General features: G+C 37.5%; 1 protein-coding gene across 2 annotated transcripts in view; it reads right to left on the reverse strand.

Moving 5' to 3' along the window:
* Positions 1-23,661, reverse strand: part of LOC107101971 — a 46,836-nt gene extending 23,175 nt beyond the window's left edge. For both annotated transcript variants that reach the window (XM_015401075.1, XM_015401074.1), the window contains exons 1-3: positions 23,327-23,661; positions 4,074-4,271; positions 2,163-3,648 (exon numbers count right to left, since the gene is read on the reverse strand). In XM_015401075.1, the coding sequence (XP_015256561.1) occupies positions 2,163-3,648; positions 4,074-4,271; positions 23,327-23,329 (1,687 nt within the window). In that variant the 5' untranslated portion in view covers positions 23,330-23,661. The remainder of the gene's footprint in view (positions 1-2,162; positions 3,649-4,073; positions 4,272-23,326) is intronic.
* Between the last annotated feature and the right edge of the window lie 2,861 nt (positions 23,662-26,522).

The following is a 26,522-nucleotide window of genomic DNA, read 5'->3' on the forward strand; positions in this document are numbered from 1 at the left end:
ATCTATCTATCTATCTATCTATCTATCTATCTATCTATCTATCTATCTATCTGTCTGTCTGTCTTTCTGTCTGTTTTTAATTTGAGCATTTAATTTTTAGAATTTTATGCTTTCCATCTCAAATACAAAAACAACATAAATATTTTGCCTGAAAGTTAGTAAGGAAATTTATACAATATAAACCTGTATTATAAAACTGGAGCTCCTCTACTTAACTACCTCATAATCACATTTAAACATTGATGAATTGGGAACAAAATACAGAATAAAAATGATACACTGACTGACTTAATTAGTTTTATTTTGTTTTCATCAAGAGCCTTGAGCTGCTTTGATCAGGTGTGGGAAAACAGCTGATCTCATGCTGTTCTCTACATCCAATCTGTTCCTCTGCATGGTTTGGATGTGTTTCAAAGCTGAAGATGAACTCAAGAAAAACTTACTTTTTAGTTGAAAAAAGCTTGTTTTATTTTTATTTTTTTGTTGGGTCCTCACAGAGCAGAACAGATCTCAGCCTTATTTTATTTTACTACCTACAGTAAGAAATCCAATATTTTCATGTACCTCTTGCAATTCACTCGTGGACCGCTAGGGGTTCCCTTCAGGGAACTCTCTGTTATAGTAATGTGTCTTTCAGCCATCTAGGTCTGGGTTAAACTGAGATATGTGGATGTTCTCCTCTTTTTTATGCATTCACTCACTACCATGGCAACAGAACTATTCTGTGGGACGCTACCACTACTGTGCTTCACAGCTTGTGGAGTTATTTGTTTTCTTCGTCCGAAATCATAACCTTGGCTTTTCTTATCCCCTAACAAAAGGCTAGGTCTTTTTTCTCTAAAAGGTATTAGGATTTTGCATGTGAGTAGTTAAAAATTTCAAAGCTTGAAGGATCGGGTTGTTTGTTTCCTGGGGGGGACCCTGTTAGTCGATTCTGATGTTAAGCTTGTTTTACTGTGGACAAGGAAACTGGTGTTCAAACAGCTCTCAGTTATTGGCAGGGATGTCCTCAAACATCCTGTCTAATTTCCTTCCATTAGCCAGTTTGGGTCACAGATGAGTGAAGATTAGACTTAGTTGTTTGTTTATCCGACCATATATAGATACAAACCTGAAAAAACAGATTTAGGAATTGTTTTTGTTTCCAGAAAAGGAAATAAAGTTTTAAATGCATAATTACAATTCCATTTTTTTATTTCTATGTTGATCTTTAATACAAGTACATTTTAATATTCAATTTCCTGTGACCCTTCGATAAACGGTTTCACATTCGACATTATTAGATATTAAACAAACATAGAATAGATATATAGCTTTGTAAAGACAGGTTACATAGATTACATCTTTTTAGATCCTGTCAGTTGCTTCCACCAGTTTAAACGATCTAGATCTCAGCTTGCCCCTGCTGAAGTGTTGGGGGGCCTAGTGCTTAGGGCATTGAACTTTGAATCCAGAGGTTCTGAGTTCGAACTCCACTCCCACAGGCTGCCCCTCTGGGTCCCTGAGCAAGACCCTTAACCTCACACTGCTCCCCGGGCGCCACACAATGGCAGCCCACTGCTCCCTAAGGGGATGGGTTAAATGCAGAGAGTGAATTTCATTGCTCTGTATTTGTGACAGTGTAATGACAATAAAAATATAAAAATAAAAAAGCTAAAGCTATTCATGCACACACAAACTGGAGAAAGTCACAGAGAAACTTCCTACTTTGCCTGTCATTCAGTCTCCCTACATTAGACAAATGTTCTGCTTTTTCTTCTCCAATCACTGGGTTCATTCCCTGTCTTTGACTGGGGTGCTGGATGCTATTTCCGTTCCATCGCCTGATAAGAGGAATGACGTGAATGAGACTGGCTTGCCTGACAGCACAGGGATATTCCCCGGAGGAAGATCGTGCTGAAGTCTGATCTCTGACTTTTGAACCCTTGTTCTGAAGAGTCTTTATGAGCCGTGACCCTCAGAGTAGCCACATCCCCTCAAACACAACAAGGTCAAAATAGAGTTTCTTGAACTCAGTTTTTTTGCTTGACTGTTGGGAAAATCTTTGAGTGTCGAGCATCACTGTTGTAAATGACTGCCTAAGCATGTGTGTGGGCCACTATTTGGGAAAATAAATCTGCAGGGAGTTAGCCAAACACACAGGATGAAATGTTTCTGCTTACCTTTCTTCCAGCACTTTAATCTTTCCATCTTTGCAGCCTCTTGATCTCCTAATGCACTTTTTTCCTGCTGTATTATGCTGGTTACTGTTTCAGGGCAAACATCACTGTTGCTTCTGTTGTTGATTTTGTACAGAGCAGGGCTCCCTGTAGGGGTGTCTGACAAGGCAGACAAAGATCTTACTTTAACTTTATGTTTTCCTGATGGTTTTACAACTTCCTCTTTCTGCCGTAGCTTCAAACCACCCTCAGGTGTTGCCATGGACACATCTGATCCAGGATGCTTGCAAAGACCGTGTTCTAACTGGTGAGAAATTAGTTTTGTGTCGCTGTGGCTCAATCCAGCGAAGGGTTTCAAGATCACATCAGATTCCTTTGTTAGGTTTACTGATTCATAGCTAGATGGACGGTGAAATCCAACGTTCTCCAAGGAATCATTGCTTTTCACAGTTTCTTTGCAGTGGTTAAAGAAGTTACCTTGATGATCTTTTTGAGCCTCAAATGGCCCTCCAGATCTTACAACACCCTCTTCACTCAGTCCAACCTCCTCCAAAGCATCTAGCAGTTTGATCCCCCCCCTCTCAAAGGGAACTGGGTTTTTAATTGCTGCTACATACGAGTCTCTGAATCTACATTTTAAGTCCAGATCAATTAACTCTTGATCAAGCTGTTTTTGGCTGCACGGCTTGCATGCATCTTCACAGGTTTGTCCACAGGGACTGTTTTTTCCAGGTGGGATGGGTGGGGGTGGTCTCACGGGCTTGGGCAAAACTAAATTAGGTTGGATTTCTTTATCCACAAACTCCCTCCCTTTAGCAAGGTCCACCAGGTCCACATAATCCCCCTCCATCTCCTGATGGGTAAGACTCTCCCAGGTGTTGGGAGAAACCCAACCCACTGGCTTGTTTAGTGGTTTAGACCCTGATCTGGAGGACTGTCTTTCACGGTCCATTTTGATGAGTTTGGAAGATGTGTGTGCAGGTCTCAGGGATGCTGACATCCTGTATTCTTGCGGAGGAATAACCGCTTCCACTGGGAGGGTGGACGAGTTGAAGTGGGAAGAAGCGGAGGCCTTCTTTGACTGAGGTGCTGTTTCCCTACAGGTGGACTTAGTCTTAGGCCTGTCCAAAAACTCAGGGACAGCAATTTCAGCCCACGGCAACTTGATTACACCCTGGTCTGTGCAAAGAAGACAACGAGATAGAGGAGTCCCCTGGCGTCCTTCGTTGATATCCTGCAGCCACTCCTCAGTGAAGAGGCAGGGGTAGGACGTCTCAGGGATCGGGGTCTCCTCAACTTCTCGACACTCCTCCTCCAGAAGGCTTTTCAGGACGATCCGTGCAGCTTGGTCCCCAAAGGGTTCCACCTGGAGATAAAAGTCTCCAGGACGCAACAGCAAAGGGTTCACAGAGGCTAACTGGATGACGGTTTTGTCATGGAGACAAAGAGGCCAGCCCTCGCAGCGGAAAACCACATCAGAGTAACCAGACTGAAATAGAAAAAGATTATTGTTAATAAAGACAAAGAGATGTTTCATTTACTGTTTTTATTGCTTACAAGGATTAGGGACTTAATATTTAGCATACATGCAGAATCTTGGCCAATAAAGCTGATTCCTATTTCAAAGTTTGTTTTGCTGTCATGCTTCACTATCAACAGTCTATAGTTTAACCTTGAAGCATTTAACAAAAAAGGATAATTTGATATTTACTACAGTCATCAAGCTTGTAAATATAAATACAGCTGAAGGGAAAAATGCTGCTGCAGGGCCAGCAGGACCAAAACGAATGTTAATTTAGATATAAGGATCATCAAGTTGCTATGATTTATATTATTTCTCTTGCCTCTATAACATTGTTGCAAATCTACAGCCTAAGTGAAAACGAAGAGTGTGTTTTATACATTCATACTCACACATGCAGCCTGCTGCACCGACTCCAGTAAGTGTTTGGAGGGGATAAGGAAGTCCAACAGGCATTGCAAAGCATCGCCTTGGTAACGTTCATCGATGGTGCGAAATAACTGGCTGAGGACGATCGGTGCCGTAGCCTCAAAAGGTGGGAAGAGGGCCGACAGGGCACTCTGGATGGAAAGGTCCAGAGATTGTGGATTCTGGGAAGAGAGAAAAAAAGATAAGAATTATATATATTTCCTTTGACTTGCTGTTATGGGGTTAGAATGGTTCTGAGGATGTATCTGATTACTGATTCTGATTAACTTTAAACAACTACACACCAGAAATAAAGATATAATTATTATTATAATTACCTACAATCTTAATAACACATCTGAATACTTACAGTACTGTGTTGTGAGGCATTCTTATGGTTGGGTTTATATAATTTTATGGAGCCTAGGTGGAAGTTCAATTGAATAAACTGATTAATCGCCTTCATCCGCCTCCGACATCAGCTAATAAGCTTTGATCACACCTCAACAAAAGCCCAATCAGCATCCAGACTTTATCTTAAAAGGTCTCCAAACCACAACTCCTTCTGCTACCCAAAGAGCAGGCAGTGGTGTCACTATGTCAGACTTAGATTCAGATGAGCCTGTTTCATCCCACCTCCAGCCCCTCCACCACCATTGTAGCTAAAGCTTCATCAGAGTGTCATTCCTCCAAGACTCTTACTGCTTTCCTTGTCTCAATTCAACCGGTCCAGCAGAAGACCACCACATTGAACCTGGTTCTGCCAGAGGTTTCTTCCCAATGGGGAGTTTTTCCTCTCCACTGTCACTTCATCCTTACTCATCATGGACAGGTTCACGCAACCCGTGTTATCCAAGCTTCCAGGTCCCTGAGTGAAGCACTAGTATCAGCTCACACAGTGGATCTCTCCATTCATCTCAAACACAATGTCATAGACTGACCAACTTCATCTACCCCCACTAAACCACCAGTTTCAGGCCCGGGGGGAAACATCCCCATTCTTTACTCCTATTCATGCATATCAAAAAAACTGGCACTATGTAATATGAGAGAGCGCTATGAAATGAAGCTAATAAGGACCAGTTCAATTTTAGATATTTAAATCCAAGAGGTTACTTTGTATTTAATGTTATTTCACCATGCAGTACAGTATGTAGCACATTATGCCAGCTTCTTACCCCAACTTCATAACAAAGGCAAGGGAGGTTCCTCTGTTTAACGCATCAACTGCAATGAAAGCATGTGAAATGCTCCATGCGCTAAAGAACAGCAGGTCATAAGTCTGGGATTTTTCTCCCACTGAGCTGAAGGATTCTGTAATATTTCTTGTGTTGATTTTACTATTGATTACCTGACCTAACACTAACCTCACTCTCTCCAATTCTTCCAAAGATTACACCCTGAATTCTTTCCTAGATCTTCCTTTCTTTAAACCTCCTAACGCTCCATCACTCCACCATCTAATCCATCCTGAAAAACCTTTTGTTTTTTTGTCACATGGACCAAAATACTCTGCTGACTTCTTCCTGGCTCCAATCCCAGACATCCAGACATATCAGTTCCTTGGTGTTCCTTGTATGTCAATAAACCTCTTAAACTCTTGCCATTCAGATGTTTGCCTCCAAACATGATGCAGCTACACATAGTCACAACTTTCTATACCAGCATAAGCATTTTAACTAAAAGCATACAAAAATCAGTTGGATTTACCCTTACAAACACATTTGATAAAACTTTGCAGGATAGCTGTTAAAGCATCATTAATTGGAGCTTCATTCGAGCAGCAGAGGTTTTACAACCAAAGCTCCACATCAGCAGTGTGAGAAGCACACAGTCAGCTGTTCAGATTTTTTCATTTCAATCCCTGGCCCAGACATTTACTCCTTCCTTTCTTCCTTTGTCCGGTGCTCAAGTTGGAGGAGCATTTTACAGTCTTGGCAGCTGACCACTGGATCAGCTCCCTTTAAGATTTACACATCAAACAGGGACTAAGAAAATGACGAAAAAGAAAACAGATGAAAGTCTCTCAGCACCAAGGAAGTCTGCAGGAAGAAAGAGAGCCGGACACAGTGTCAGCCCAGACTAAAAAGACTAAAAATGTAACTCAAAAAGTAAGCATTAATAAACAAAAAATCTGAATTTGCCTTTAATTTAAAGATAACGGAAGCCCCTAAACTTTAAAGTTAGATGAAAACATTTTATTTTTCTTCGCTTATGTGAGATTTCATTAATCACATCCACTGAAAAAAAAATGTGTGAAAACAAACTAATTTCAATCAACCTCAGTTTTACATTTATGCATATGCAGTAAATTAACAGACAGATTAATAATGTAATTTGGATGTCTGCATAGTTGGATGCACTTTGCAGCGAGGGTCCTGCACATGTTCTGATCCCAGCCTGCAAACTTTCTGCATGGAGTTTTCATGCCTCCATGTGCATGCATGGGTTCTCTTCTTCCAAGAGTCCACAAAAAAAAAACCTGTAAGATTAACTGGTCTTTCTAAATTACCCTCAGGCATGTGCATGGTTGTATGTCCCTGTGTTCTCCTTTGGTGGTCTGGCAATCTGTGCATTGAGCAGTGGAGATAGATATTTCTATTGCTATTAAATAAAGACGGAAATAATTTTTGATACTGTGGGATGTGTTTTAACTTTTTGCTACATTTAGAGAAAACCTTAATTTAAAAAAAAAGGCTAATGTTAAACTCTCTCTTTATAAACCAATGCCATAAACAAGATAAATAGAACTATAAATTACAATGAAGAATGTTTTTGTATTACTTGGATGTGATTTTATAGAACGATTTTAACTGTGAGTCATTAGAAAAAGTCCCGATGGTCCAAAAAACTCAAGAACAAATACCCTTTAGTGCAACACAATAGATGCTTTGCCAACCTTTGATCCTTTGCTGTGCTTACTGGGAATCTGGCAAAAAGTTTTGGAATCTAGAGATGGGCAAATAAAGAAGGAATATCTTTGAACCTTTTGGATTAATTTTTAGAACACATGGGAAAACATAAGCGTTTTTAATGGTCTTTTTTTTTTATCTTTTTCACAGAGATGAATAATTTTATCCTGTGTTACAACAGAATGCTCACTTCATTCCTTACCTGGACACGGCTAATTTGAGTTAATATATTTGCAGCTGACCAGGGTTGTCAAATGATCAAAGTGAAAGGGGGATGCCTCTTTTAATCGCAAATGCCCTCAAAGACGCAACTGTCCGCAAAACAGTTTTAGGTCAAGTGCTACATGAGTAGCCAGTTTTTACTGTGCTTTTTGTGAAGTAATCCTCTCAATGCCTGGAAGGTTGAGGTATCAGCTGCAGCTGTGCTATTAGTAAAGACCAGCTAAGCACGTGGAAACAATTCAGATGAAAGGGGAGCATCTTTAAAACATTTCAGTGAACCCATCAGAGCATAAGCTTGGCTTTGAGATGGGGATGTTTAGAGATCTGAGATTAGATTAGTGAAATAGCCGAGCACTTTTGATCTGGCTGTGCAGTACGGCAGCAACAAAGGTTAAAATAAATCTGCAGCTTTGGCATGTTAGGTGGCTGTGAATTGTTCCTCCGAATTAAGCTTTCAATGAATAAAATTGCAGTTTATTTTTATAAAGACAGGGATCTTGAAGGTTTATTCTGCAGATATGTTGAACTTTATCTTCAAAGCTGGGGTTTCCCCTTTTTGTTCAGAAATAATTAATAGTCCAAACCATCAGCTATTGATAATACTGGGAAATAGAAATCCTGATAAAGCACAAGCAGCTCGCCTCATTGGCCTAAATTTCAGCACTAACTGTGGAACTTCTTTATTTTCTTCTCTAAATAAAGGAAACAACTGCACACAATGTAACAACCACATAAATATGCATTTAATGATTCCATGAACACGGAATATTTAGTTTAAAGACACAAAAAGAGAGCAAAAAAAAGAAAAAAAAGAGGTATGTTTCACATTCACACAGTAATATGATAAATAATAATACCATTTGCGATAAAATAGATGTAAAACTAATTCATATTTATATATTCGATTGTTATTGGAATCCTTAGCTTAGTGAAGTCAGTCCATAGCTATTCTTAACATGATTACTGCCTAGAACAGAAATTTGCAAATTGATCTGTTATTCAATTCTTGCTGACATGGAGTAAAGGCGTCATATAGTTATAGAACTGGTGCAAACAGAAACTGAAATTAATTACTAAAAGGTAAAAACTCTGGAATGCCAAGATTGCACAATTTACATTATTATGTTCATTTAATATGTTTTCCTGTCTTGTGTTTCTACAGTACTGTATATATTAGCTTTTGTTAATTCTGATTAGTCTGATTGTTTCTCACGAGACATGCTATGCTGTTTTACTATAATATATACAATAAACTCACTATAAATATATTTGATTTGATATTTCAGGTTTTGATGTCAATTTGATGTACAGGAAAACCAATAGTCTACTGGCTTAAAATGTAATGAAGCGATTCTTACTCAAACCACAGCTGGGGAAATTAATGATATGTACATATAGAAAAAAAATACAAATCAACCTAATGTAGATATAAAGGAAATATTTTATCACTGCTAAAGTCAGCTGCATAATTTTTCATGTTGCAATGGTTTTTGAAAAGATATAAAATGTAACATAAAAATGCAAAAGTTAGTCAAATTGACTATTTATGTTAAAGATGTAATACTGCTTTAAGACAGCAGGAATTCTATTCATGCAGTTAGTTCTCAGTAACCTGCTGTGTTACAGTTAACCCCCCCATCCAACAAAGGAGCCTTCTTTAAGCCTGTTTCTGGTATGGCCTGATGGCCTAAGCAGGTCCTGAGGAGCTCAAAGTAAACAGAAGCACAGCAGCTTCAAAGACCTCACACTGGTAAGACGGAACAACTGGCAGACACCAAAGCATCTGTCTGCACTTTAGACATGAAATGTTGGAAACAAATGTAAGAGATATTCAACTGTTGTTTATATGAACAACGTAATAACACCTTAAATCTTTCAGCTATGTTTAACATTTGCAATGACAGAGAGCTAAAATGAGTTAACATTCTCCAGACAGTGCAGGATACTGGATTCAATTCAATGTCAATATCTAAGCACCTCCAGTTTTCTCATTCTGCACCTCTGTTAGTCACTGCATTTCTTCCTTTTGCTTCATTTTCCTGATTGTGTACATCTGTCACAACAGCTTGCGAAATGGGGAGTAAAATATTTTGGAGGTAGGCTCTTGAATGATAATGTATAACAGCTGTTTAAGACTCACGCAACCTCTAAAATTTAGGTTCTACTTTATTCTTTGCAACTAATATTATACGTGACAACAAAAAGCTGAGCATGTTTTTATTCTATTTGGTTTAATTTTTAGAGTTCATGAATGTTTTCTGCTCTCCGACAGGTTCAGAAGTTCTTCATGTTGAATTAATTAATAGGAGACTAAATCTTTATATAAAACCATTGCTGTCAAGCTTAAACAGTCAGATTTTTCTGAAGTTTGTCATTAATTGCAAAATTCTCTGCATTGTGGTGAGTGAATAAGACCAGAGGCAAATATATGATTGGATGTACCAAGAAATGCTTTGATTTTGAAAAAGTCCAGCCTGATCTAGAGAGTTCCATATTGTCAGTAATTAGATGCTGCATCTAATATGAATGCATTTTTAAGAGTAATTAACAGCCCATTTTATATTTCTGGTTAATTAATCAAATGCACTATTTCAACTAGGGGTGGGCAAAGATTTGCTTTTTGCAATATAATTGCAATTAAGAAAAATGCAATTTTCAAATTGCAGGGGCACTAAATTTTTAATCAAAATACACTTAATGACAAAAGTAAGACACTAAATTTCTCCTTCCAGCCCTTTACATGTAGGTGGCAGTAATATAATTAAAGTGGGTATGCTGTCACACAGAAGGGAAGACAGAGTTGCAGCTAGAACCTAGATTAATGCATTAGAGTAAAAAATAAGAACTTGTTTGTGCAAGTTTAACATTAAAGTCCTGCAACGCTGGACTCTGGAAAGGTCATGAAAAAAACTGAAACCCTGGAGTAAAACATGGATTATCGCATTAAAATAGCAATATTGGTTGAAAATAATCTTAATTTAGATTTTTAGCAAAATAGTTCAGGCCTACTTTCAATGGAGAATCAGTCAGAGCTGGGGTTTGTGGTATGGAGTAAAATAAATGTCAATAAAAATATATGTGGAGGTTTTGTAAATGTTCGTAAATGTTAGTCAATGAACATGAATCAATTTGTATTTCTTCCTTGTCAGCTCTTACATATATGAAGCATTAGATCTTTCTTCTGTGAGAAAATAACTTTAGAAGTCATGAAAAAAGTAACAAACTTACAACTTTACAAAAACTACAAAAACAAATCACAAAATAACGAGAACAAATGTAGAACCCTAGAAAAAGTTGTTAGACTCCTTACCAGTTGGTAATGGTAATGCTACTGAAAGATTGCCCAACAAAAATCAAGAAAAAGCACAAAACACAACTATCAAACTAATGTTATATCTTTGTTGGAATGTTGTTTTCATTGAATGCTCATTAAAACATGCAGTTGATGATTTCGTTATCATCATCTTTCTGTTGTTTTTTTTATTTAATGTCAGGTGAACGACCACAGCTGTATTATCGCCACCATTTGCTAAGCAATGAACAGCTTTATCAGGGTGTATAGATTCGTATATTTAAGTTGTGATTCTTATTTGTAAATTTGTGATTTGAATTTGTAGTTTTGTAAACTTGTAACAAAATTGCATTTTCACAGAATAAACATGAATATAGGATTAAAAATCAGTAAATAAAAAAAAAAAAAATAAAAAATCTTAACTGTAACCTTAACATTTATTGACTTACATTCGCAAATTCAGACACCTTCACATATTTGTTTACTGACAGTTATCTTAACCCATAACTGGGGTTTTCTTCTGCAGCTTGTTCTCAAAAGTAACTTATAACAACCTGAGTCCAAGTCTTAGGGTCTGTTTGACTTAAACATATAGCCAGCTAACATTATTTGTCATTTTAAGCATAAAAAAAGGCAATTATTAGAACTTTTTTTACAACATGAAGTAACATTACCTGATTTGAAAGCTATTTTTGTTTCTAAAACTCTATTCCAAGTGTTGTGTTTAAAAGAGGGCTTATATTTTAACCCTCCAGCATCTCATTTGCTGAACAGTCATTTTGATGTTGAATTAATTTTAGTGTATGGGTTACACTGCAGAAAGAGAACTTTTAAAATGTTACTACAAAAAATGAAATGAAAAAAAGTATGTAATAGTTTCTTTTTTTGTAAATTCACTCTCTGCATTCAGCCCATCCCTTTGGGGAGCAGTGGGCTGCCACTGTTACTGCCGGGAGAGCAGTGTGGGGTTAAGGGTCTTGCTCAGGGACCAGAGTGGCGACCATGGGAGTGTGTGAACCAAGAACCTCCGGGATTCAAGCACAATGCTTTAACCACTGGGCCACCACTCCACCATATAAAATGGACAATGGCTATCTTCTGTATAATATCAAGGTCTGTTTTTTTTCTTTCTCCATGTACTGCATGTTGTGACAGCTTCACAGACTATTGGCAAACTGCTACTTAGTGCTGCCAGATAAACAGAAAGCACCTTCCATGAAGTTTTAGTTGACACTTCAGTAGACATGTTATACAGTATGAAATAATTTGGTCCATTATAGTTTTTAGTCAAATTCTAGTCAGTCTTAGACAGGATTTTTTTTTGGCTGCTGTGTTGGCCTGACGTCATCTGATGAAACAGCTGCAATCAAGAGCACTTGAAAAAAACAGGCAAATCATTCAAGCTTCAACTTTTGCTTTTCCTTTTAGGACTTTTCATGTAAGACAGAAAATGGATCTTGATCTATGTAGTTGTGTTGAACAAGTCTGGTGATAAGACTTCTGTCACACAAGCAATCTAAAAATGGCCCCACACTTTTGAATCATTTGTGGGGCAGTTTGGGTATCTAGAGAAGGGGGGAAAAATAGATAAACGGTGTGTATGATTTAAGATAAAGTTTACTCTTCCTGAAGATAACATTTATTCTGAGGCTCTAAATCACCTCTAAACTAAATTTCTTTTATCTGTTTTTAAGGAATCCCAACTGTATGTGATCGGCTTTGCTTTAAAACCTTCAGTATTTCAGCCAAAGTTGACATCCACACAGATTTTTAAAATGGAGCCTAGGCAGAAGTTCAGCTGAAGAAACGCATTGCTCTCATATATCCACCTGCGACAGAGCCAATCAGCTTTGAACCACACCTCCACGAAAGCCAATTCACACCCAAAGCTCATCTTAAAAGGCCTCCAATCTGCTCTTGTCTGCTCCTGTGGGTAGGCGGAGGATGCACTGTGTGACTTCATTCAGATGATCTCGTTAACCCCACCTCCAGCCCCTCCTCCACCATCATAGCTAAAACTTCATCAGAATGTCATTCCTCCTGGACTCTTACTGCTTTCCAGACCACCATGTTGTTCTGCCAGAGGTTTTTCCTCTCCACTGTCGCTTCATGCCTGCGCATCATGGACAGGCTCTCTCAACCTGTGTTATCCAAGCTAGACTTCCATCTTCCAGGTCCCCGAGTGAAGCTCTAGTATCAGCTCACACAATCCACTGGATCTCCCCACGAAGCTCAGCAGACCGTCTCGCTAACCAGCAGTCTACAGACTGACCAACTTCATCTATCTCCACTCCACCACCAGTTTCAGGCCTGGGGGGGAACATCCCTATTCTTCGCTTCTGTTCATGTATATCTATCAAAATGAAGCACTATGTTTCCTGCCGAGGTCTGAGCGCCAAAGACAATTTCATTGTATAAATAACTTTCTTCTAATTGTCTTTTCTCTTCATGTGAGTTTTTCAGATTGAAATACTGTACACGTAATTGTTTAGATATGCATTTATATGTGCTTTCAAACATCTTTAGACAAATTTCATTTTTTTTAGCTTTCTACATGATATCTTTCTATCAGTTTGGCTTGCTTGCACTTTTCTCGACATGAAATATAACCCTTTGTTTTGTTAAACTGGCTAAAATAGCAACATTTTTTCTGTGCCTGGAAGTCCTGAATGTGGGTGGTTTGGCTGGAGGTAGAACCTCCTGAGATTAAGGGAGCGAAAAAGCTCAGCTGGATCCACTTCAGGATGTCACGTATTTTGTAAAAAAAAAAATGTTTGATCATATAATGGATATTAATGCAAACATGACAGTAAAAAATGTTATTCACAAAAAGAAAAAAAACAACTAAATATTTTTAAGAAAGATGACATTGTACAACTATCTAGGTAGCATGGTTTTAAAGTCATGCAAGCTGGGATAATTACTGTCAGAATTCAGTGAGCAGATGTTTATGATCTCGAAATGCTACCAGATTATCAAGTGAGATTAAACATCCCCTTTCTAAGCTAATTTTTCTTTTAGAATGTTAAACAGAACATAAGCATTTACTCTAGGTGGTGCTAGATTGATCCCTTTTCATCAGCCCACACTTTTCTGCTGCCTGCAGCCAAATAAATGTACACACATTAAAATGTGTCACTTTTAAATAAACAACTGTTATGAGAAAAATACATTTTTAACAGTGTATTAAAGCTAATATATTCCAACGTCAGTCCATATGAAGATTTAATTATGTCCCTTGACACATCAGTATGGGCAATAACAAAGTCATACAAAGAATCTTCTATCTTAAGTGTTTTACTCCTACAGTCAGCCACTGAAGAACCTTCATTCAAGCATAAATCCCAGAGCTTATTATAAATTTGCTGAAGTTGCTGTTTTTGATCAATGTCCAGCTGACCACATTCCACCGCTGCCTCCACTTCACATTAGCAACATGGGGATTTCCTCTCCTCCAGCTATTGTCCAAAACAACCAGGGATTAAACTCTAGAAGGAGCGTCAGTCTCCAGCAAAGGTCATGGTTTGACCTAAATGTGCATGCTAGTATGGACAAGAGGCATTTGTTTTTAGAGTTAGCTCTCTCTTTGTCTTGTCTACCTTTTAACCTCCTTAGCATTGTTTAGCCAACTTTGCCTGAAAGCACGTAATCGCAGGTTAGAGCACATTGCCCCAGGCTCAGTCTACAGTTTCACTTCATGTTTGAACCACTGTATGGACAACCCTTTAAAGATGCATCACAGTGAGGTTTTTGTGTTATTTGCCACAAAGATTAAAGATAAGCAAAAAATTAGATGGTCCGAACATAAAAATGACAAATTGTAACAGATTGATGTGAAACTCTGAAAGCCTTTTTGTTTGCCTCTTAAAATTCCTGAGGAAAAATGTGCACTCTCACTCCACCTCCAGGCAGAAAAGACATTTAGGATAAGATGTAGCATTAAGTCCTTGACACTGCCTGGTTTCTGCCTGTCTGTTTTTGTTGATCTATCCAAGAGCTGGTCAGTCAAGCATTAGTGAAAAAAACAACTAGGATACAGAAAAAGGAAGACATTCAGGCTTCAGAGTTATTGGAGTAATCTCTGTTTGTAGATGAGCATGCTTTAACATACAGTAAGTGTTGGCAAACAACTTGAGAGTCTAAAATTAAACTTCCAGCTTAATTTTTCTTGTAACTCCGAAGTTCTTCTGAGATTTCCCTTTGACACTGTATGTTAGTGGTTTCCTTTTCGATGCCATACTTCCCAAAATACAGATGGTGTAAGCGTTTAACCGTGTCTGAAGTAAGCCAAAGATGTAATTATGGGCCCTGAATATGAGGGTATGTGTTTCAACTTGACACTCTTATATATGGATGTTTGAGATTCTCATAACGTGGGAGATCTTGAATTAACCCAGTGACAGAATTAGCTAATAAAGACTTCTGAACAAATAGCATAAAACTCATAATCACTTTTAAAGCTGTGTGGCAACAAGCTTTAATAGACAATACATAGATTATTCTTTAAGTCCTGGCACTTTATACTTGTAATACCCCAATGACTGTTGCATAACAAATATTACAGCAATTACCAAATAATGATACAATTCAATTTTACACTATGTTTTGCCCTCAAAAATGATAAGAAGTCATTCTGCATGCATGATGCTTGAAACTAAAATGAACGGCTCAATCTACTTTTTGATTAATTTAGACGTTATGAATCAGGCAATGCTTAAAACAAGCACAAAAATAAGAAGAGAACATAATGGAATTATGAATGTACCCCATCTTGATAAAGTTGAAAACTATAAACACCCTTGATTATACTTAACATGCATCATTCAACAAAGAATGCAGCAAAAGCAACTTGTATACCTCTAACATGTACCAAGAATTGATGTTCAACAAACTCTTCTAGACAGCTTCACATGTGATAGAATGGTGTGTGCAGGCCTTTTTTTATGTGCACTAATAATAAATATAGTGCAAGACTAGTTTTTGCCACTTACAAAACCAAATTTGGAAAGAAACATGCCAAATGGAAGTCTGTTTAACTGGGCTATTCTACATTCAATAGGGTTCTATGGATTCCTAGTTATGATTTTCTTCAAATCAAAATTAAAATGAGGATCACGCCACTTTTAAAAGCCGAACAAAGTCAAAGATCTCACAAGGTCAAAAAACAAGACAAAAATTAGCTAGTTAGTAGAATTTATGACAATTACTCTGAGATAGAGAAACCAAGCAAAATATAACTTTGTGCACAATGTATTTAGAAAGGAAAAGCATTATAACCTGGTGAAAAGCTCATAAAGGTTTATTTTGCACGACACAATCCTTTTAAATCTGATGCATTGTAATAGACTTCCTTTATTAGGTTTAAACAAAAGAACTTTTTGGCAAGGATGAGGTGTATGTATGGATGTAGCAAGATAACTTGAACACTTCATGTGACCTTGAGCAAATAAAATATAAAATGGCTCAGAGGAAGCGGAAATGCTGCTATAGATTTAGGCTGCTGGAGGACATAGGGATCACTCTACATTATTTTACTTCTATACTTCAATTTTGAATTATTCATTACTCCAACCACCTTTATGTTCCGTCTGCCTTTTCCTGATCATAATTCATAATGCACCAAGGAGCGTTATCACAGATCCTTCCTCCCAGCAGCTGTAAGACTCCATAACCACCACTGTTCCCAACAACCTCAGTAAGTTCTTACATTTATGCTGATTTTGCAGAGTTTCTACCTTAGTCAGTTAAATAACATGCTGCTGTCATTTTGCACATCTCTGATGTTGCTGCTATTTTCAAATATCTATTACTGTAAAACTGTCCATAGCTGTGTTTTGGTTATTTATTCTCCAGGTGCTCAGAATTTATATTGTTAAAACACTTTACAATACAGTATTTTATTGTTTATCTTTTAACTCTTCACTATTATGTCATTTGTATACATTTTTCTAAGGTCCACATTTGTGTGACCCTTTATTCTATAATTGTTTTGTTGCTGTAAACCTGAGAATTTCCCCACTGTGGGATAATAAAGGGATTTTCTATTCTATTCTATTCTAATAGCTTTATCTGGCTCTGTTTAGCTGTGATGCCATCCTGGAGGGAGGCATCAGCTGGGCTGCTGTTATCATAAATGTCTATTATAGACAATAGAGTTGGGCCAAGCTTTTAAATGCTTAGTCCTCTTTCACTCTTAAAAATAGCTTTACGCTCATTTTTCACTATGACTAACTGTATGTGCTCCTTCTTGACATGAAATCTGGCTCAGATCCCATTTGTTTAACCGTTTCTTTTTCCTAAACAAAGCCACCTATAGAGCTGGTTTACTGTCACCATCTCTAACATAGAAAATATTTATGAATCAGTGAAACTATGTTCATTTTGTGTGTCTGTTTCTGCTTCTCCTCAGCAGAAGGCTGGTTTTGCTGGAGGTTCCTTCCTGTCAAGAGTTATTCCTCTCCACTTAGACTATGCAAAGTCAGTGTGAGGGATTGCTTTATAGTCAACAACATAATGAAAGTGAATGTCTATTATTGCTGCGTGCTCAACAAGGAGGAGCAGATTCAGCAATTAGATGCTATCAGCTGGGTTTCTTTAGATAAAAAAGACAGAATATATGTTAACCAATCTGTGTGGGTGATTTGATTACAGTATCCCTTTAATATATGAATGAAATGTGTTGTTAATTGGAGTTATATACATAAACTGAAGTGAAATTGAATTGAAAATGAATACAGACCTGAAATGAATCATTTGAGCCTCTATGTGTCATTCAGCTCAGTTTTCAGTTGTGGCTGAACAAACGAGTTCTCTAACTGATTTCTCATGGAAACCAAGTTTAAAATGAGATTATATTTCAGAGCAGTTTTGTTCTCAGTCATAACGACAGGATTAGTCATAGCTTTAGTCATATCATAATCAAAAACATCAGGCCAGTGTCTCTTCTCCCACTTAAGAATTCCCTGTCTGGTAAAGGAACAGCTGCTGTGTCCCATGCTTTACTCAGCAGAATCGACTGCCATCTGATATATTTTCAACAGATAAAATCGTCAATATAAAAGTATGGCATTAAACATCTTTCATTTGCCTCATGTGAATCTGTTTCTTTTATGTAGAAATTTAGCATTATTGGTAAGCTGCCAAATCCCTCGGTGATTTTTTTTTGGCACAAGGAAAAAAAAAAACAATAACAACAGCAAAAAAAAAAAAAAAAACGTGCAGTTGCAGTTTTAAAACGTAACACTTTATTATAGATTTTCATTTTATTCACCATGCAGCCAAAGAATGACCCGTGTCTGAAAAGTACTTCAACTCTCAGTTAAACTGAAAGTGACTCAGACTGATGAACTCAATGTGTCAGAATCCAGCTTGAATCTTTGCTGTCATCTCTACTGAGAAAACTTTCTCTGACTCACAGCTGCAATTCAGAACATGTATGAAGTTAGGAAAGTCCTACAAAGATGCTTTATTGAGTAAATTATTGCCAAGTGTTATGAAATCCTCTGTAAACTTGTTTCATATTGTCTGTAACTGAACGTCAGCGTTTGGTGAAAAGCAGAATACAAAATTAAAATATTCTAGCAAATGATAGGATTAAACTTTCATCACACATTAGATGCTTCTCTATAACTAAGACTGTTAGCTTGGTGGAACTTTTATGGGAAGAAAAACGTGAATTGCTCAAATATCTTTGTGTGTGTGTGTGTGTTTGATTACTGGATAGTGACAGTTAGAGCATAAACAGTTTCCCATGAATACAACAATCTGCATCTGCCTTGAAAATATGCAGCAAAGTGTCTATTGGGCTCCACTCACTTTTCTCACACTAATAAAATAAACACTTACGGTTCACAGCTCCAGAGTTTTGACAAAAAGAAAACTAAATCTAGTTTCGGTCACAAAGCCAGCAACAGAAGACTATGGCGTCATCCACAGTGTTGCTTCTTTTTTTTTTTTTTTTTGTTACACTGTCCTCTGCTGCCATTTGAGTTTCAGTTCTTCTTACACTGTTCAATAACTTTTCTTTAAAAAGTCTGAAGAGAATAATGTAAAAAAAAATAAAATAAAAATAGCAAATTGAACTGTTGTAAATGCTGTGCTTGGATTTTTTTTAAGTACCACACGCTGAAAAACCTCACCTTGCAGAAACAGGCATTAGTTGGCGCCGAGATTTGAGCTAATGGCTGGTCAGATTCATTCAACATCCATTGCTTTGTGTGCTCCTGAATCAGCTTTATCTCCAAAACCCCGGGAGTGTATAATGCAAACGTTGCACAGAGTTAAAGCCAAAGGTTTTAAAGCTAGCTCATCTCATTATTCTGTCCCTTGAGGTGTTTCTAGTCTGCCAATTCACATGAAACAAATATTTCAAGAGGTTGGAGACCAGCATATTGAGGTGATCAGTGTAAACAAATGTAAATTACTCTCCATTATAAAACTTTTATTATGCACAACCAATGTAACAGGTGGGATATTAGAATTGTTAAAACTGCCTTCCAAAACCCTTAAATATCCCTGCTGTGGATGTTACCCAGTCGTTCAAATACGAGTAAAAAAACAATTTCTCTGTTTGGAATAATGCTTCTGATCAAACAACATTTAAAGGTTAAATTTGTTCTACTTATCCATAAAAGGACATTAGACTCAGATGTTTTAAAAATTACTATTCCAAAGTGTATATTTAACCCTGTCAATTACAATCAAAGGAAACCATTAGCAAATGTGTCAAGCGGCTCAATAAAGGAGCTTTAATGATTCAACTGTCACAAAAGTTTCACTGACATGTTCTGTGTAAAGATTTTCATATTTTATATCTATAATCTTCCTTTTTTAAATACATAATAAGGTATAAAGATGTAATAAGAAAATTGATTAAGTAAGAGACTACTATTACTTTAAAATAAAACAAAGAAAATAGAAAAATTCTATGTCCTACCAGAGATTTACAGGCTACTTTGCAGAGGAGCTCAATTTTCCAGTAACTAGCCAGTGGGAGAGTTTAAAAAAATCATATCTTTCACCTGATCAGAGAATAAACTATACTTAAGCATTGCCAGGTTTGTTCTAACAACACTGTCTGCTGTAGAGACTGTTATTGATGATAGCTGTTTTTGCAATCAGGGAGGTGTTTAAAACTGAAGTCATGGGTATTATAGAAATTTTAGAAGCTATCTAATGTCTATGTGTGTGAGGGACATGTTGGAGGCAAGCCAGAGAGTGAAAGAGGAATAGAGGTATTTTCTGTAAATGCAAGAAATGATGATAAATGTGTACACCAAAGGTTTTTTTTTTTATCCTTATGCTACCCTTTTTTTATCTCATAACTGCTATGTTAGTAACAATACCAACACCAACTACAACTGAAACCAGTTTAAAATGTATGTTCTGCAATCATTTTGCTTTAATTTGAATGGTAAAATCCCATTAAATAGAGCCTGCTTGCAGGTATGTGAGGCTCCCGCTAGCTCCTTTAACACCTAATTATACTAACAAGTAACAGTTTTATGAAAAAAAGGTTTATAATACTTTATTTTTTCGTATGTTTTTTTAAACAACATTAAAATCAATTAAAGTCTGTATTGGGAGAAGATTTTCTGATATCTTTATATGTTTTTTCAGTGTTTATTTTATTCCTTACTGCTAACACAATCAGATCAATATTTTTGGTTGCTTTTTCGGTCAGCCTTTGTATCTTTATTTTTTAGTGTCTCTGTGCAAATATTTGGTAAATCCTGAGTAAGCAAAGTAGGTGTTATATTAAAAAGACAGAAGTGACTTGCTTTGGCCAAAGCAGAAATTAATTAATACCCGTCTTATGAGAAAGGATTCAAGCTGTGGCTCTATAAAGTAAGTTATACCCTCTAAATCAAATTACATTTTGGATTTTTCTCACAGCAACTCATGGCCTAACATGAAGGATTAAAGAACAATCTATCTGACTGAATTGAAAACACTTTTGGCCTCACAGTGCGTGAACATTTGTGTTTTTCCATATTATTCACAGATTTTTCTTACTGAAAGATTTTTTTGAAGTTTGTTTTGATGGCAAAACCATTCAGTGATTTTCATTTTTCATGTGCAACAGTAAATTCTAGAAACAAAATGATCAACACACATAGCTTAACTCAGGCTGGCATGTGAACATTAGCCTGGTGGGTTATTTAGCTATATATACTATATATATATATATATATATGTTTTTGTTGCAAAGATCAGTTAAGGAACATTTATAGTATTTAAGATTGTCCAGTACAGTACAGTCTGGTAAAGTTTTATCTGCAGCTTTTACTGCATTTTATGGATATCAGCCATTTTAAACTCCTGACTTGATTGTGATTTAGTGGTATGGGAACATAGAAAATCAAATTTCTTAGGTCATTTGGCACAAACCAATACTCTGTTAGGTACTAACAAATATCATGCAGTTACTAACTTGTAACTGCCAATGTAAGCATTTAGCCATAAACAAACAAAAAAAGCCGATACCACTCAGTTGTTTATACAGTTATATAAAGTCTAAATTTGGAAAAGCAAATCTGATCCAAGCTGGATTTATCTCTATCCTAGGAAAAGTCATGCTACTCTGTTAACAAAAGTTCTTGACCTTAGTAATGCTAGTGAATGAATGACTTTTGTTTATGGATGTCAAACTCTGACTAAATGCAAATACAGAGACCACAAGTGGGAGAGGGATCTGGGTTTTGTTCCTTCACTTAGTGTTTACCCAACATAGAAACTCCTCCTCATCCACAGAGCAGTGATCAGATGATTTAAACTCCAGGTTCAAATGAGTGTAAAACAGGGTGGCCATAAAGGAAAATATCATTCATGTTTTAAGTAAAACAAAGAGCTATGGCAATAAAAGCTGGTTAAACAAGTGCACAGCTATGGATACAAAGGAAGGTGAACTACAGTCAAAACTTTTAGTGAGTCTCTTGATTGGAACAGAGATAAATACACCAATGTTGCTTTCACTAAAGAAAGTCACAAAAATGATAGATAGATAGAGGGATTTTCACCATGTTTTTATCTTGAATTTATAAAATTTTCTTTCATAAACAACAAACAGCAGTATGTTTTGGCGCAAACTTATGTTCAAACCATCTCAAAGTAGTGCATAAATGGGAAGTCGATGGAAAATGACACCAAGCTTTAAACATTTTTTTCATATAAAATTTTGAAGTTTGGTACCCCTTAGTTCTCAGCTCTCTTAACTAAATTCAGTACTAACTATATCTCTATTTATTTAGCCTATTTAGTGTTTTGTTAGACATCTCTGTGCAGTTTGTACTGAATTCACAGATACTGAAATGTTGCTCATCTTTTTTTCCCCAAAACAGCATAAGATCTATTAGATTGGATGGAGAAGTCTATGAATAGCCTTTTTTTTCTTTCCACAGATTTCTACTGTCCTGCTGGAAGTTGGACATCTCATCCAGTTTTCTCTCTTAGTCTTTTGCAGCATTTTACAAAAGTATATCCTTCAAGACTGCCCTGCATTTCACTCCATCAACATTGACCAGCTTCCCTGTCTCTAATGAAAAAAAGTACCCACAGCATGATGCTGCCACCACCGTATTTTATAGTAGCTGTTAAAGTCAACGTGTAAAGTTTGTTCCTCACACGTAAAAATCATGCTTATTATCTGATTATCTGCTGTCCATGCTACACAGCTAATATAACAGAACAAAGAGAACTTATTGTTGCTTTCTTTCAACAATGGCCTTAGTTTTGCAACTATTTTAGTAAAGTTGTTCTGTCAAAAGGTTCTCGCACCTTCGGATCTCTGCAACTCTCCTAAAGTTCCTGTCAGATATCTAGCTTCTTTTATTTTTTCCCGTAATATACACTTAATAAAATCATTATTCGTTATCGTTATTCATTATAAATTACAATAAAGTTTCTGTTTAAACTCTGTAAAATGTGTTAAAAAAATCTTCAGGAAGGATCAATACTTCTGTGAGACACATTATAATCTTTTCCAAGCTGTTTCGTTTACTTTACAATAACTACAGGGGAATGAATAATCTTGCCATTATCTGCATCACCTGTTATTGTTAAACTGGCTGTGCTATGATGGGAATTAAACTAGTCCTAACCAGTCATAAAAACAAAAAGACATTTCAGCATTTTCACAAGCCACATGATGAACCTTGAATCAGCCATACACACATGCAAAGCAGTCAAATTAGTTAATAAAAATATATTCCTCACTTCCTGAAGTTTTTACATCAGTTAATAACTAATTCAAAGTATGGAAATATCTAAAACACTCCTAAAAAACAACAACAATGTGTTTAAATCCATCTTTCCCAGCAGGCAAACACTTAAAAAACAGAAGATGCTGTGAGCTGTCCCACCAGCTGTGCTCAGAAAACAAAAAGGCTTCACTAAGTTTGATTACAGTAACAGTGTGCAAACTTTAGGTTCAATACCCACAGAATACTGGGTGTGAATGACTGAATATAGCGTAAAGCACTTTAGTCAAGTCTCCTGACTTGAAAAAGCTCTTTATAGGTTCAGGCCATTTACTAGCAACAATAAGATAAGGTTCTACACTTTAGTAGAATGTGAAGTTTGTAAAGAAAATGCAAAAAATTTAGTTATTTATATATATTTTTATTATTATATATTTTTTTGGTGTCTTAACAACTTATGGTTACTAAAAGTCTCCTACAGATGGTTTGCAGAACTCGCCTAACAAAAACAAAAGGCTCTGAGTTAATGGGTCAGTGGAGCATTTGCAGACTTCAGAAGAAAACAACAATGGACAGGAAGCACAAACAGCAGGCAAAGTTACATGCTACTTTACCATGATTGTTGGATTTATATTTCTTTTCCTCTATCAGGCAGAAAGTTTCTTCATTTTTGGATCTTGTTGATAATCCTCTTCACACAGCTCCGCTTGGCTCTGTGCTTGGAGACCTGCCATGTTTAGTATATCACCAGTAGAGGTTTCCTGAAGAACATCCAGATGACAGAAAGTCGCCTTGACTGAAAAACAAGAGTCAACCCCATTCTGCTCTGAGTTTGCCAAACAGAGAGACGCTCATTTTTTCAACTGCCTGTTGATCCACCAGCTCCTCTTTCACTTCTATTTCGCTTTCCCAGCTCCTCTGAGTGTCGGGGGTGAGAGGAGGAAAGGAGGGAAGGAGTCTAAGGAGGGGGAGGAGAGAAGCGCTCCCTTTCAGAGGAAAATCCCCCTCCAGGCTTTTCAGAGTTTCTTAGCTCTCTCTCTCTCTAACAAACAGTATTTATCAAGCATCCACAGACACAATATGTCACAATCCCAAACACAAAGCGTTTAGAAGTCTCTCACTGACTGTGCTCTGTCTGTTACTGTATTCCAAGCAAGAATCTAAAAATTTCCACATCCTATACTGCCTTTCCACCCAAACATCCACATGCATGAAATCACTCTAGAGGAAGCACACTATTTTGGCCTGGACTTGCTGAAATCCAGCCCCTCATTTTTGGCCCCTTTTCTTTCTATTTTACTGCCTGGGAGCTTTTAAAAAGCTAAATCAACCTTTCATCTCTATCCTCTGCTTCATAGACTTCCACAGTGTGCTCGAGGGTCTCTCATTTCCTCTTTTCAGCAATTGTCCCCCTGGCAGGCTACCCCTGCATTAGCCCAACGTCCAAGGGAGATAGAACAGAGGGATTCCCTACAGAGACCCAAGCCAAGCAGGATTGCCATCATACCTCTACATAAGATCAGAGAAAAGTGTACACCCCTATGGGCTGCAGATTACATTAGATTTGAAAACGAAAGCATTGCTTGTGGAGAGAACAAAGCCCAAGCAGAACCTGCTGCAGATGCAGGAAGAAGAATTCATTATTGTGGCATTCCATGCGGAAAACGATTGACAGGCCGACATTTATTTCTTTGGGCTGAAGCCCAGAGAATACATGTGACTCCTGGGGTTAGGCAACAGCTGGCCTCCACCTCTGACTGTTTATCCATGCGAAATTCCACAAGTTTCATGAAAAATCCATGATTATCTTCCACCAAAAAATCTGAGGAAACATGATATACTTATTTTAATTAAATCTGCAGGTAAAATTTAAGCTGTAAGTATTAAAAGAAAACATTCCCTCTAAAACTTGTCTATGTATCACACTGGCAAGTACCTCACTTTTTCTCCTTTTTTTTAATCAAAAAGACAAATTTGTGTTTTACCCCTAACTGTTTCAAACATGAGCTACTTAGTTGTTTATTTCTTTTGACTTTCCTCTTTTTATCATGTAATCAGGAGCAGAAGAAAGTTGTCTTGGTCTTTGAAAGTCGTGTGAATTCAAAATCAAGCAAATAAAAAATATATAGTACCTTCCTACTCTCACATATGGTGTTGAAATCTGGATCATGGCCAGAAGAATGAGATCCCAGATATAATCGAATAAAATAAGCTTCCTCCACAGGGTGGCGGGGCAATCCCTTAGCCATAGGGAGAGGAGCTTGGCCATCCAGGAGAGGCTCGGAGCAGAGCCCCTTCTCCTCCACATTGACAGGAGTCAGCCGAGGTGATGTCTGGGGAAGAGTTTAAAGTGGTCTATTTAGGGCGTGCAGGTAGCGCAGTGGTTAGCGCGCGGGACCCATGTACGAAAGCCTTAATCCTCCCGGGTTTGAATCTGGCCTATGGTCCTTTGCTGCAATTCTCTGCCCTCTGTCATACCCCCTTTCCTGAAAGCTACCTTAGCTTCTGTGTGGACATTTGGTATAGATAGCAGTCATTGCTGTCACTGTAAAGACTACAGTCCAGCTGCTTTGGATTGTATATATTCATACAGATATGAGGGGAGTCGACATATAAAGCCCTTACAAATGAATATATACCAATGATTTAGTATAAATTTCTCCAATGCTGGCCAGCATTGAGTTGGGTTGGGGGATTCATTTAAATGAGTTCAGCATAATCCATAACCCCTTGCTCACACTGGCTCCGGTGCGGTTACCGAGCCGACGGAGACCGCAACTCCCGCACACCCCCTCTCACACCGCCCTTTTGACTACGGTGCGGTGCGGCTCTGCGGCTCCGGCAACAGGTCCGGAGATTTAACAGAAGTTCACTTGAGTTCACGTAACTTCACGCGATAACACGGCCCAAATAAGGATATTTGCGAGAGCTTGTTGCGGAGGGCTCTGGCACGCCGCAAGGATAGCTTTCTTGCGGAATTTTCTGCAGCGCCGGAGTGTCTCGGTAACCGCAGCCGGACAGCTCAGCAGCCGGTGAGAGAGGTTTACGTCTTTTTAATGACTTGGAATCACTGCGGCGCCGCACCCACCGCACCGCAACGGTAAGACCGGAGTCGGTGTGAGCCTGGGGTAAGGTTTGTAAATGTTGCAGCTAGATGTTTCCTTTTTGCATTGAAATAAAAAAAAAGCCTGTTTCTACAATAAAAGCCAATTTTCATTCTCAGTTTCCTAACTAAATTTTCAACATGCCCTTTAAAACTAATATTGTCATCAATTAACAATTGGAGGACAAATTTGTAGAATGCTCTTAGTTCTCAAGAAGAATATCAACTTGCTCTTAATTGCACTTAATCAAATTCAGTTGTTGGACGATGTTAAAAATATGTTCTAATGTAGAGACACTGGCACTAAGAGGTTTTTTGCAAAGCTGAAGATAACAGTATCATGAGCACAGAAATGATAATTGTTGTCCACAAGATCCTGGCCAACATTGTTTACATAGATGGTAAATAGGAGTGGCTCCAAAATAGAGCCTTGGGACACTCCTTTAGGTAATGAGAGAATATTAGTACCTTCCTCAGCAGTTTGATAGAGTGCCAATTCAGAGCAAACACCATCTCAAGGCACATTAGACAAGCAGACCCAATTTTCATAAAGACATATATCAAATCATATATTATTTCAGTTATATGGATTATATTTCATTTATAATACATTGCAGTCAAACTAAATTTATACAGCCAACTGGTAAAATGTTTTCAGTCCCCAGTAACCAAGTTGACAGAAGGAGGCATTTACTTTGCAGTTCTTC

Source organism: Cyprinodon variegatus, unplaced genomic scaffold (genome assembly GCF_000732505.1).
Source record: "Cyprinodon variegatus isolate N-32 unplaced genomic scaffold, C_variegatus-1.0 Scaffold1180, whole genome shotgun sequence".
In the NCBI taxonomy this organism is placed as follows: Eukaryota; Metazoa; Chordata; class Actinopteri; order Cyprinodontiformes; family Cyprinodontidae; genus Cyprinodon; species Cyprinodon variegatus.